The sequence below is a fragment of the Mycena indigotica genome (genome assembly GCF_014461135.1).
Source record: "Mycena indigotica strain 171206Taipei chromosome Unknown Mind.scaff0014, whole genome shotgun sequence".
NCBI classification, from domain to species: Eukaryota; Fungi; Basidiomycota; class Agaricomycetes; order Agaricales; family Mycenaceae; genus Mycena; species Mycena indigotica.
Window position 1 is genome coordinate 1,253,517 of NW_023503013.1, and position 13,284 is coordinate 1,266,800.

The following is a 13,284-nucleotide window of genomic DNA, read 5'->3' on the forward strand; positions in this document are numbered from 1 at the left end:
CAACCAACCACAAATCCACACAAAAACCCCACAAGGCAGTAAGTGATAAACAACCCCTGGTCTTAGCACTAGCATACTTGTCCATCCACAGTATATAAATGTGATTCAGAGGGAAAAAAATCTCACATAACATAGACATCTAATTGGCAATGAACATGAAAAGCAACTTGATTCGTGGTCAGTATACAAAAGGCAGACATAGCAATCAAAGCATGACAGCAAGCACAGCAAAGACGCCAAAACAAGATCAGATATAAAACATCGACTCGCGCAAGTCCTCGTGGATCTACCGAAAAAAGCGTTAAGCCATATGTGCCTATGTAGAAGAAGCCAACACTCACCCCGCTGCCCCAAGACAAACGAGCTTGGTCAAACACACGCTCCCGTTCCTGGTCGCGATTTCCGCCTCGGCCAGAGACAGTCGTGCGATCGTCCATAACGTCGTTCAGGTAGTACCGCGCTCGCTCGCAGGCAAGGTCCGCATAGTAGGCTGCAGGGATCAAGCTGACGGCTTTCGTGGCCCGAGCATAAAGGTAAGAGAAGTCGTTCGAGCCCTGACTTTGTTAGCTAACACATAATCAAACCAAGTAATGGCACCTGTTGGAGCTCGTCCGCAGTCAACTTGAGCTCGTCATAAACGACCGTGTAGTGCGTTGGCCGAACCTGCTTCCATGATCAAAACCCATGCCAGATAACAAGAAAGGCGCACAGTTCCTTGAAGACCTGCATGTGCTTGGAGGTAAAAGTCGAAATCAAAGCTTTGCGCAGTAAGCGTGAGATAACGTCAACACAATCCACGTACACCGCGGTAACTCCTTTGTCCACAACAGTACCAGGAAGCGTATTCCCGTTCTTGGCGGCATACTGAGAGTCCGTTGGGTAGAATCTCGCATGATGGCGCTTTCCGCAAATGATGATGGCAAACTGGGGGCGATACGGTCTCGAGCCGCGTGCTGCGGTGCTCAGTTTCCCGAAGGCCTCTAGAATCTGGCTCTTCTCTTCCCGGATGACCGTATCGAATTGGCCCTCTTCATACGACGTCAGAACGGTCCCAACAACATGACGATGCCTCACCGGAAACGCCATCACGGAAGACCATAATGCGCTGGGGGAGCGTGCCGTTCTTCTTTTCATACACAAGCAAACGCTCGACGAGCATGTCGCGCAGCTCCGTCAGCATCTCCTTCGACTGGCGGTTCTGCTCGGGCTTTTGCAGTCGCAGACTGGCAGGGAACTGTGACTGGTGAGTGAATTCGTCGGTTCGCGGTCAAGCCCTTACCTGGACGAAATCGTCGTCAACGCTGGCCACGACAGCGGCAATGGACGGCGCCCCCTCCCGACTTGTAGGACTGGGATGCGTGACATCAATACCCACCATCATAGTTTTCTGTTTCGTGAGCCAGCCGGTGGCCGCAGGATCAAGCTGAGGAAAATATCAGTGGTGCAACCAATGCGAACAGCGACGAACACGGTGGTTAATGCCCCCAAGTTTTGAGTTGACTTTCAACGCAACGTTCGAGAGATATTGGTCTTGTTTCCGTGGCTCGTTCATTGCTTTGGCGAGCTGCATATGAACAGTATGGATTCCAAGCTCGACATCACCGATTCGCTGAAGACGTCTCAGCCCAAATAATCAGAAGATGCAAAAGACAAACCTTGATTCCAGGGTAGATGAAGTTGTCATGGTGCGACAACAGAACAAGAATGAAATCGGGTTTCTTCCCTTGCTCAGCCGCCAGCGTATCGGTGATGCACTTTTTAATTGCTCTCAAAGCCTCCTCCCGACCGGCATCCTGCATTCGTTGCAATTGTGGAGTCGGTATCAGCCTTGGCACCCCCGACGGCGTCTTCATTCCACAGCGTTGCAATTTGGCCTGGAAATTCTGGATGAGCGCCTTGAGCTCGGGGTCATCTCCTCGCGAAACAATCTCTCGCCCATCACGGACAACAAGGACCCAATAGCTTTTCACCGCGGCACCACGGTGGAAAGTCACATCCATGATATTCCAACTCCCCGCATTTGCCCGAATTGACTTGCGGGCATATGATAGACCGGGAGCAGCGAGCTGGCGCCCCGGGACGACGGCCATTTCCGTGTCAATAGTGACGCCAAAGCCGTTCGCGGGTGACTGGAGGGGGTCAATCCCTAGAAGCTTGAAGCCTTCACCGGTGATAGCGTCGGCGTTGAATCGCGGCGGGTTGCAGGCAACACGAATCATTTCGGCGGTCTCCTTTGGGCCGAGCAGTCCACGGTAAGGGTTTCCAGGCTCGATCTCGCAAAGCTCTGCAGGAAGATAATTGTGCTTCTGCGGACCACCAATATCGACGACGGGCAGCTCGGTCGGATACCTGATCTGGATTTTGTACTCTGTTCTAACGTCAGTCGAGGGAATGGTGAGCAACGAGCATAGTCGTACTCCTGGCAAAATATTGTTCGACAGAGATTCTTCCGCCTAATTCCTCACAGTTGAAGAAAGTGTTACGAGCCGACGTCCCACAGATCGTTTTGAGTGGCTTCCGCATCTTATAGCCAAGATGTCTTGTTGTGACCTTGATGCTCTTTGCATATGCCTATGAGGGACACTTGTGAACAAAAATGGAGCTAGGTATGTCGAGTCAAACCTTGGGGAGATTCGGCATCGCGCCTTGGCTCATTGTATTGAATTGAAACAGTCGATCGGCGAGATTGCCGGGCTCAATGAAGGCAGTCATGCAATTGTTCCTACTTCAGTCAGACAGACAACCATACCTGACGCGCAGCACTTACACGTTGACCATGAGCTCTTTGTAGGTTGGACGAACCGACGTGTAGTAACCTTGGAAGGCGATAAGACCAAGTCCGAGATGGTGGGGCTGCGTAGATGTCGGGAAGAAATACTTGTTGCTAGCGACACGAATGCCCTTGCGAGCAGGGAATTGCTGGAGAACCAAGTTGAGAGCAGAAAGCAACGGGGCAGCATTATAGTCCCGAGAGTTTATATCAGCGTTGAGGTACCTTGGAGGATTGGTGAACAAGAAATAAACGAGTTCTGAGGATTACACTCACTTTTTCAATTCCTCAATGTTGAGCTCCTTGTCGAATTTGATTTCGACAGTGTACACCGTTCCCCCAGCTTTGGGCCCGTTCTCTCCGTCTTCATAAAACGGCACTCGGATCGTTAATGGTTGTGGGAGCTTTCTTGCCGAGACCAGCCTTATGCTGCGGTCATGGGCAATATGACTCAACATGGGCTTCACTTGAGGGCTCTGCTCCAATAAAGTGAAGATTCTGTCTTTGAGACGACGAATTTCGGTCTTTGGAGTGATTTCCATCGAATAGTCATAGAAAACGCCAATTGATAGGCGGACAGGGAAAAAGTTGGCTCGAAGTGTGATTGGGGTTCCTCGAGTCCCATATCCTGGGCGGAGGGGCCTGTCTGGATTGAACTTTGCCCTCGAAAAGGACTGCATGAGCGCATTGTGGTTGTTGTCGGATAGGCGCGGCGGCAGAGTGGCTGGAATCCCTTCTCGAAAGATGAGCGGGCCGGAGTCGCCTCGACCTCTCCCACCACCACGAAATCCTCCTCCTCCCCCACCACGAGGAAAGTTGCCTCTATCACCAGGTGGGCCGCCTCTATACCCACCATCGCCTCGTCCACGTGGGGCACCGCGGCCTGCAAAATCTTGACCACGGCCTCTGGGGCCAGGGCCACCCTGGGGATAACCTCCCCTTTGTCCCTGCGGAGGTCCTTGTCCACGTCCTCTTCCTCGTTGTTGGCTCATGATGACGGTCTTTGTTGGAGTGTGTGTCCAAGAGCCTTCGTGTGACAGCGTTATTTGTGGTGGTGACACTTGGAGACGCTTGGGCGCTTAATGAACACAGCGGAGCTTGTGCTGAAAACCGCGGCGAAATAGCGACAGAGCAGCAGAAGTAACAGTCGAGTAAAAAGCCGGCGATCGTATTTACATGTTGAAGGAATCAGTGGAGACCACAGCTGTTTTCCAAACGATGCCCATAGTCCATGCTTTCGATACAAAGGTAACTAACACAAAACTCAAAAAATTGGACTATGGGCATCGTTTTGAAAGCAGCTGTAAGGAATGGATTTCATATGGGTCAAGAAATAAATACCATTACTGCGTTTTCTTGTCTTCATCGTCATATAGCCCCCCTCCGTGCGCCACACCCGTTTCAGAGGTCCAGATCCCGAGTAGTCGACCGCATTTAGCGTAGATGTCTGATGCTCGACCAGTCATCGATAAGCCCAGTCGTACGAGTGGCGAAAGCGGCGGGGCCAAAAGAGCCATAAAATCCTTTGCTAGTCAGATAGGATCCCAATTAGCGGTGTGGAGCATACGTCTGGATGATAAAAGTCCTCCTGAAGCGCGATGTAGAATAGTCCATCGTGGTCTTGACGCAAAGTCAGCCTGACCAGCAAACGAGCTGGAGCAGGTTTGAAGGGTGAAAAACGAATATGGAACAGTTGCACGACATCTAAAAGCAGTATACGGTTGGTTTCGTCGTACACTGGGACATTTCAGTCGCGAGAAAAGAAAACAGGACGAGTTGCGCACCGACATTGTTGACTGTGATATCGATACGTGGCGACATAATGCGATACCACCTATTGTCACTTAAAAAGAGCAGAACGGGAAATCACAAACGCACTGATAGATCCCCAATACTCTTTCTCTCGATCCTGGGCCAGGCAAGACACTGCAAAGCGGATGGCGAAACCCAGCATCTGAAGTCATATAACGCAGAAAAGCGGCTTTTTGAATGTCTGGTGCCGCGGCTGCGGTTAATAGGGACACCACGGCGCCGATTTCGGAGGTGGGGTTCTGCATGGCGTGAAAGGCGAAGGTCGTTGGTCCATGACGTCGAATTGTGGTCGTTCGTTCTGGGGCGTGACGCACCGTGACACATGTCATCAATCCCTCGTCTGACCGCAAGTTGAACACACTTGTCTCTTGTTCATCGAGAATTCCAGAAAAACAGGCGTCGGGAGCGCCAGTGAGAATCCCTCGCACACTTCCTCGCCCCCCATACAGCTGAGTCAACACGTCAGGCACGGCTCGTAATATCTGGGCCATGTTGAGCTGCTGACCTCCCAGCCCAGACTGCATCCCTTTAATCAACCATATTTCAATAAGGATTCATGTCTTTCGTTTTGGAATAGCTTGAAAATGCGGGACCGTTTCGCTATCTCTTCCAAAGTGTGTGCCCCGGCGACCTTCTTTAAGCTTCAGCTTGCTCGCGGTACGTCAATTGTGTGTTATTTGGGTGTTTCTCAATTGAAACAGCTCCATATTCGGGAGGCTGGCCGACCACTCGTCGTGCGAGTTTCCACCCAAACGGACCAGCTTATACTTTCATCCGCCCTCCCTAACCACGCCTTTTGGGGTGCCGAGTTGGTCCTAGAAAGATAGTTGCGATCCATTGGGTCATGAGAGCTAATGTGGTGCTCCGTGAACAACTTCGTGCTGTCTTCCGTGCGAGCCAGAGCTAAAATGCCCTCACCTGTGTTCTGAGCATCGGCAAATCGTCATTTTCTTGGGTGCTTCAAAGGCTGGGCATGCCACTAATTATCGAGGGTTCGGATTGAAGGTCCCCGAAACTCCAACTTACACTCACCAAATGGGACAATTACCCCGCATTTCCCCACAACAGAAGGCCGTATTCAATGCAAATATAGAAGAAGGCATGGTTCTCGTGTCTATCACTAAGCAATGATACCAAACATACCTGTCATTGGCCGGAATATTGTTTTCACAGCAGTCGAGCTTCCAAGAGTCATTCTGGTTCTCTTCATCAAGGCCACCATTGGGTCTTTCGAACAAGGGAGAACGCTACCAGTCATTAACGTTCGACCTAGACAAGCATTGTGCTAGAACGTGGGTAATACGGCTGTTGTGCGCTTTCCGCTCTCACCAACACCACCCAGCACTTTCCAAGAAACGCGGCGAAGCTATTCGCTATGGGACCCATCATCTGACGAGAAAGAGGTGGTCAGCCGCCCCTGAGCAATTCCCATCTATTATTTGCGCACATATAAGGCCCAGCCTCGCAAGCGGGTTGGCTCCAGAGGTTTCCTCTTCATCATTCGACACACTTATCTGCATACTATGGTCCATCCTCAGGAGGTCGATGTCATTGTTGCAGGCGGTGGGCCTGCAGGTACGTCATGCGGACCTCTATTTGTTTCTGGACTCACCACGTTCTAGGATGTGTCGTTGCTGGGCGATTGGCCTATTCCGATCCCAACCTCAAGGTCATGTTGATTGAAGGTAACACTTGGCCATTGGCGCTCATATGCTTTACTAACTCTGCAATTAGGTGGTGCAAATAACAGAGACGACCCATGGGTAAGCTTGTTGCAACTTCTAGTTCTAACATCACCTCACCCTTTCGCAGGTCTATCGTCCTGGTATCTATGTCCGTAACATGCAGCGGAATGGAATGTATGCCTTTTGTTTATGTGTCACCCAATCCGTTAAATTCGTTCTCAGCAACGACAAGGCAACATTCTACACCGACACCATGAACTCCGAGTTCATGCGTGGCAGGAAGAGTATCGTCCCGTAAAGCTTAACTCTTGTTTCTTGCTCCGAATTTAGCTCATCCATCCTAGCTGTGCCAACATCCTTGGTGGTGGTAGCAGGTACGTTCTCTCGTCCCAAAATTATTTATGACTTACCCCCCCTCGAACAGTATCAACTTCCAGGTCGGTCGATTCCGATTCATAGGCCTTGTATGTGTTCTGACTTGGGCAAACTGTTCGACTAGATGTATACTCGGGTGAGTGTTTTTATCCTGCAATAAGCAGTTTCTGACGTGCCTTCTAGGCTTCGGCGTCGGACTGGGGCGAGTTTATTCGTATCGCAGTGGATTTCCTTCCAATCCTTTCTAGATGACTTCAAGACACCGGGCTGGACTGCCAAAGGTACGCCACCGACGTTTGAGAGTTGTGACGTAGGCCTTACGAATTACTGGTCAGATCTCTTGCCGTTGATGAAGCGCGTGAGTAGCCTCTATCCGAACAACTACTCAGCTGACCGGCCTCTGAAATTAGCTCGAGAACTACCAGAAGCCCACCAATAATGACACCCATGGCTATGATGGACCAATCGCGATCTCCAATGGTGGAACAATCACTGCCCTTGGTGAATTATTTCTCATTTTCTTCAATGCTCACAATAGACTGATCAAATTCAGCGCAGGACTTCCTTCGCGCGTCGGATGCTATTGGCGTGCCCTTCAGTGGTAAGTTTAATCCCAAGCATGCGCAGGCGGCGATTTCAAGTTGTGCTCATAACGTTTGTTTCCAGACGACATCCAGGACCTCGACACCTCGCATGCCTCTGAAATTTGGGCGAAATATATCAATCGACACACTGGACGCCGAAGCGATGCTGCGACTGGTGGGTTGAGTTACTGTCTACCAAAAAGCCTATTCAACGTCTTCAAGCCTATGTCCACAGCGTCATGGACGTCCAGAGCAACCTCTTCCTCCGCACCAACTCGCGTGTTTCTCGTGTCATCTTCGAGGGTAATAAGGCTGTCGGCGTCGCCTATGTCCCTGCCCGTAATCGTGCGCATCAAGGCCAAGTGATGGAAACCATCGTCCGTGCCCGTAAATGCGTCGTTTTGAGTAGCGGAACTCTCGGGACTCCCCAAATATTGGAGCGTTCTGGTGTCGGTAGCGCTGAGCTATTAAAGAAGCTCGATATCAAGGTGGTCAGCGATCTTCCTGGCGTCGGGTGCGTTCATCATTCATTCTGATTTTCAACAATGATGGATTGATGGCTCTTCAGTGAGCAATACCAAGAGTAAGTACGGTTTTTTTCGTGTCATCCGGACTAACTGGTGAAACTATCAGTCATTATACCACGCTTTCCAGTAAGCATTATGATTCTTCCTGTCGAAAACAACTGATGAATTGTAGTCTTCCGTGTTTCTAACGAGAGCGCAACTCTTGACGACTTCCTCCGTGGTGACAAAGAGGTTCAAAAAGAACTGTTCCAAGAGTGGGAAGTCTCTCCAGAGGTAATGCTCCATATCTTCTTGCCATAAATCTCGATTAACGTCCGTTAAGAAAGCGCGCCTTTCGTCGAATGCTATTGATGCAGGGTTCAAGATTCGCCCTACCGAGGCAGAACTGAAGGAAATGGGCCCCGAATTCAACGCACTTTGGGATACCTACTTCAAGGACAAGGTAAGCTTACCATTGAGTAGTTCGAGGCAGCAAATGAACGTTGATAGCCCGACAAACCAGTCATGTTTGGCTCCATAGTCTCCGCCGGTAGGCTTTTGACTATTACTCTTGCGCCAACCGTTGACTGTCTGGTAGCTTATGCGGACCACTCGCTGCTTCCTCCCGGTAAATACATGACGATGTTCCAATACCTCGAGTACCCCGCTTCGCGTGGCAAGATCCACATCGCCAGCCCCAACCCTTACGTCGAGCCGAGTTTCGACAGCGGTTTCATGAACAACAAGGCCGACTTTGCCCCTATCCGCTGGAGCTACAAGAAGACTCGCGAGGTCGCTCGTCGTATGGATGGTATGGGACCGTCTCGCGAGGAAATTGGATCTGACTATGCGGCTAGCTTACCGTGGCGAGTTGACCTCGCATCACCCCCGCTTCCACCCTGCCTCGCCGGCGGCCTGCAAGGATATTGATATCGAGACCGCAAAGGGGATGCTTCCTAACGCGCTCACCGTCGGTATCCATATGGTACGATAGCCTGCTGTTCCTTCGCTATCATTAATTTCTCTTTAGGGTACCTGGCACAAGCCCGGCGACCAGTATGATGCTGCCAAGGTTCACGAGGACATCAAATACACCGCCGAGGACGACCAGGCCATCGATGACTGGATTGCCGACCACGTTGAGACGACCTGGCACAGTCTAGGCACTTGCGGTAGCTACATTAACCTGAGACTCGAGATTTATTCGGCTAATAGATTAATAGCGATGAAGCCCCGCGAGGAAGGCGGTGTTGTCGATGGCCGCCTCAACGTTTTCGGGACGCAGAACCTCAAATGCGTCGACCTGTCGATTTGCCCTGACAACTTGGGGACCAACACCTACTCGTCTGCGTTGTTGGTCGGCGAAAAGGGTGCAGATCTGATCGCAGAGGACTTGGGGCTCAAACTGAAGGTGCCGCATGCTCCCGTTCCCCATGCACCAGTGCCCAAAGGAATCCCTGCGACCCAGCTGGTCCGCTGAACGTTTTTTTACTTGTTGTATCAACATTTGTGCGAAAGTTTGTATGTACGATATCGATATCTACTCTGCACTGAAGCCAATTTGGGCCCGAATCATCGTTTAGACGTGCGTTGATTGTGATAATCACTCGGTTTGTTAGATTTTACGTGGATTACTGACAAAGAGAGCACCTGGCAACATTCCCGCAAGACGCAACGACAGGAGAGCGTCTGGAGGGTGGACAGTGTACACGTGCACGTGATCGCGTCTGTGCACGGACCATGTCACCATCTAATCATATGATTCCTGTATCGGCGCACGGACCATCGCCAGACCAATAAGAACCCTCGACAACACACCGTCTCCTTACCCACTCTGGCCACCCAGGCTTAGATCATGTGTAGTATCTGTTCTTAAAAGCTTAACCGCTTTTACGACCACCACGAGTGGTCATTCTGGTTATCTAATTTTTGCCGGCCCTAGCTCCCTATTCTGCTCTGCTTGCATCAGAGTGAGGAGCATGATGACCTTGCCTTTGCACTTATTTGGCTTGGGTCGTCGGGGCTCGCTTTTTTTGGCTTGTTCAGCAAGCTAACCCTAACCCTAATGCACATTGTACGACAACACTACCACATTTGCCAGTCCGGAAATCTATCCAAACAAACATCGAGGGTCCATTCGCCTGTCCTTACCGCCCACGCAAATGCCTTGATCGCTTTCTTCTGCGTCGAGACAACCCCAGCAACCTTGTTCCACTCTTGCAGGTTGGATGACTCCCGCATTATCAACGCATCGAAAGCCCGCTTCTGGTCGTAGACCATGATATGCACCAGTTCCTCGCCGTTCATGCCAGGATCCATCAGCATCGCAGGCATACCCGCAGGGCCCAGTGTGGAGGGCGTAATGACTTGTAATTTGACTATAAACGGCGTCAGCCCGTGTGTGTTCGCGGGGGCGGGATTCTCCGGATTGTGTGTTAACGCCTTCTGGCGGACTACCATGTCCCCGTGTTGCACGATGTCGAATTTACTCATGCGGGCCATGTAAATTCCGTGTGGTCGGTGGTCGGCGGTGGTGAACGTGATTCGCTGCCATGTGCCGCCCTGCCAGCTGGTGCATAGCGAGCGGTGGGTTTTCCAGTCGTCCTTCTGGCATACTAGTCAACAATGAGTAAGCTTTTCTGATTTTTCGACAGCGGCATCTACCTGAGTCGCAATAACGCATTACTCCACAGCGAGAGCACTTGGATTTCGCAGGGTCGCCGCAAACGGTGCAGCCAGAGTTGGTACTATGCTTGGCCATATCGCTCGCAGTCAGGGGACTGGGAAAGTATCAGTGTTGAGTATAATAGACAATGGTGCTTCTCACCCGACCGGTAGAAGGAACGACAACGTGAACGACGTCTCGGAGGGAGCACGCCTGGGTTTGTAGGTCTTGACAAGTCGCTTGCTGTTCTGCTTGAGAAGGCGTAGTAGCATCTCTTGCTCTTTCAGCGTCGCCGTTATTTTAATCAAGCCCATATTTCCTGACGTCGGATTGTCTTGCAGCCAGGCTTGTGTCTCTGGCGTGAGTGCTGGCTTCATCGGCGTACGATACACGACAAAGAGAATCGGTGTGGCTGCGTCGAATCGTCTTACGTCCAGCACCTACGCTCGCAGATTAGCGCTTCGTCAAAACTTGAAGAAAAAGAAAACGCACTCGCAGTCCAATTCCCGACGACCCTGCCTCATCTCCAACCACAATTGGCGGGAATTTCGCCCCCACCCGGGCCTCGTCGCACCGCTGCGCAATCGACATCATCGTCTGGCGCAAGTCCATGAACGGATTTCCAAACAGCGGAAACGGGTCCTTCAGCGCGGCATTCATCCCCGCTTCGTGTGTGTTGTGGCGCCGGATGCCCTCCAGGACCGTCACCGATTTGTGCGTTTTGTTTAACCATGACGGATACACAGACGGGTCCAGGGGTGGGCTCGGCACCACACGCGACAGATATTGTGCACTGTCAAGTGTTTTGGAGAGCCGCTTGTCAAGATCTGCGTCGGAGAGCTTCGTTTTTGGAGGCAGCTTGACACCAATCGCGGCCAGAAGGTCGAGCAGCTCCTGTCTGGAGAGCATGACAGGAAAGAGAAAGAACAAGACTGCATGGTAGCGGAAATTTGAAACTTGGTTGCCGCGTGATGACACAAGTCACGGGTTAGGTCAAGAAAGTGTCAAGAAAGGGTCACAGAAAAGGAGCATGGTGGTGGATGGACCCAAGATAATCTAATTAGGACTTGAGCTTGGAGCAGAAGCACTGGCAGACTACTCAAGATGCTTTGGGTGACACTAGCTGTAAAGATGATGATGATGACTACCTAGTAGGGCTTATACATGCACGACTGGTCCAGACGACGGCTTGAGAGCTCGGATAATAAACTGTGCCGCATCATCCGTCTCCTTCTGGTAGTTCCTGAACCACAATTGAGCAACACCAAGTCAAGGCCTAGAGCGACTCACAAATGTTGCGGCAATGTCAAGCCAATGAACGGCGCCTTCAGCAACAGACCCAACTCCGGCGAGCTCCTGTACCCTACATGTTTCGCCGCCGACCCGCAAACCGCATCGCCCGAGTGACACACCGTGTCGATTGAGTAGGGAGGAACCTGACTGGGCAAAGTTTGCTGCGAGTCGGGATCTCCCTGAACCCAAAGATTGAGATAAAAAACCTGCTCGAGATAAGAGATGTACTCACAAAGATGACGAAAGCCTTGATATGCTTGAAAGCCTCAGGGTGATATTGTGCGAGAATGCGAGCCGAGTTGTGCACAACCTGTCCTCCTTGGCTATATCCAGTCGAGATGATGGCAGAGTCTGGGCATTTCAACGCTGCTTGTTCAAGCTAAGAGCTGCATCAGACACGCCAGCTATCGCAAGCAGTCACAGACCATGGACGCCATTGTGATGCTCCCATTCTTACTCCCCCCTTCGAAAAAGTCCTCCATCGCTGCAGGGTATGGGACGCCAGTGAAACTCAAGTTCATGGGAGGAATAGCTTGCGCCAGTGCATTGAGGGTTGAATTGAGGAAAGCGGGACCGACAGTGCCTCCAATTGTGCCGGATTGAGTTGTTCCACGAGCGAAAATGACCTGGCAGCATATTGAAAAGTCTGGGTATCACACAATTTGCCGCAAACCATGACATCCGCACATTGCCCCCCACGATAGTCGCCCTGGCCAGGATTATCACCCGCAAGAGACTCAAGAACTCCGCCTGCAATCTTGCCCATGGCGAAAACATAGCCCAGCAGCGAGTCAATAGGACCCAGGAGGCTGGCGAGATGGACTTGTTGACGATTGAGGTTCACATCTAGCCCGCGAGTTTCTGGGTCGTTGTTTGGGTGGGCTGAGCCATACACGAAGGAAAAGAATTGAGCGAGGAAGAGGATGCCCGTGAGCTTGAAGAGACCCATTCTCGTTGATAATGATGTCTTGACGACGATGGAAGGTTGAGATTTGAGTTGCTTCGAAGAATACAGCAGCCCAACGGTGCGGAGAACGTCCTAAGCGGTACCACGGTGGACGAAGAGCTGGCAGAAATGGGGTCGGAAAGAGCGAGGGAGATTGAATGGTGTTGTCGGGTGCGAAACTGAGCGCGTGGGCGAGGTTGTTTCGGTTGTGTTTCGGTGAAGAAGAAATGGAGTGTCACAAGCGGTCACACATTTCTTTTGAGATCTTCCTTGTAAATTTGGGTTTTTTGCCAACCATTCGACGCCAACGTATTCGGCATAGGCCATAGCTCTTATGACTCGTTTGTCGAGGGACAAAAGAAACAGGTCTTCGCCACATCAGTCGGCTAATTCTAGCTTCCAGTGGTGCCATAGACCTCGGTGAATAGGGAGGTAAGCAACTACTTGTCGCGATCTTACAGACTAACTTCTTTTCCTTGTTAGACGAAGGACCAATTGAGATTAAGTCTCAAGGCATACGAACACGAATGGGTATATAAAATTATAAATTTCATGTTGCATGTTTGTCTGCGATGTGCTTCCGCATGCCGCTGTCGCTCTTCGTTGTATGGCCGCACTCTTCCTCTCGGCGCCGATTTCCCCGACTTC

The 13,284-nt window shown here is 51.2% G+C and overlaps 4 protein-coding genes across 4 annotated transcripts; 1 reads left to right on the plus strand and 3 right to left on the minus strand.

Moving 5' to 3' along the window:
• Positions 1-247: 247 nt before the first annotated feature.
• Positions 248-3,762, minus strand: MIND_01315900 (Argonaute-like protein; the record flags this gene model as incomplete). The annotated part of the gene is made up of 13 exons (XM_037369614.1): positions 248-286; positions 342-554; positions 598-663; positions 710-758; positions 803-1,028; positions 1,075-1,234; positions 1,280-1,423; positions 1,469-1,609; positions 1,656-2,368; positions 2,418-2,571; positions 2,623-2,722; positions 2,768-2,995; positions 3,047-3,762. The coding sequence occupies 13 exons, from the start codon at positions 3,760-3,762 to the stop codon at positions 248-250; spliced, it is 2,949 nt and encodes a 982-aa protein (XP_037214112.1).
• Positions 3,763-4,113: 351 nt separating this feature from the next.
• Positions 4,114-4,827, minus strand: MIND_01316000 (uncharacterized protein; the record flags this gene model as incomplete). The annotated part of the gene is made up of 4 exons (XM_037369615.1): positions 4,114-4,293; positions 4,338-4,507; positions 4,555-4,604; positions 4,649-4,827. The coding sequence occupies 4 exons, from the start codon at positions 4,825-4,827 to the stop codon at positions 4,114-4,116; spliced, it is 579 nt and encodes a 192-aa protein (XP_037214113.1).
• A 1,278-nt stretch (positions 4,828-6,105) lies between these two features.
• Positions 6,106-9,212, plus strand: MIND_01316100 (Alcohol oxidase; the record flags this gene model as incomplete). Its single annotated transcript, XM_037369616.1, has 22 exons — positions 6,106-6,157; positions 6,205-6,267; positions 6,317-6,345; positions 6,395-6,441; positions 6,490-6,561; positions 6,612-6,641; positions 6,692-6,778; positions 6,826-6,923; positions 6,978-7,000; positions 7,053-7,143; positions 7,196-7,243; positions 7,309-7,401; positions 7,449-7,740; positions 7,795-7,809; positions 7,860-7,879; positions 7,926-8,026; positions 8,076-8,195; positions 8,243-8,282; positions 8,331-8,543; positions 8,590-8,717; positions 8,763-8,904; positions 8,956-9,212. The coding sequence occupies 22 exons, from the start codon at positions 6,106-6,108 to the stop codon at positions 9,210-9,212; spliced, it is 2,061 nt and encodes a 686-aa protein (XP_037214114.1).
• A 2,343-nt stretch (positions 9,213-11,555) lies between these two features.
• MIND_01316300 (Cutinase) lies at positions 11,556-12,639 on the minus strand (the record flags this gene model as incomplete). The annotated part of the gene is made up of 5 exons (XM_037369617.1): positions 11,556-11,640; positions 11,688-11,869; positions 11,923-12,069; positions 12,116-12,316; positions 12,364-12,639. 5 exons carry the CDS (start codon positions 12,637-12,639, stop codon positions 11,556-11,558), a joined length of 891 nt encoding a protein of 296 aa, XP_037214115.1.
• Between the last annotated feature and the right edge of the window lie 645 nt (positions 12,640-13,284).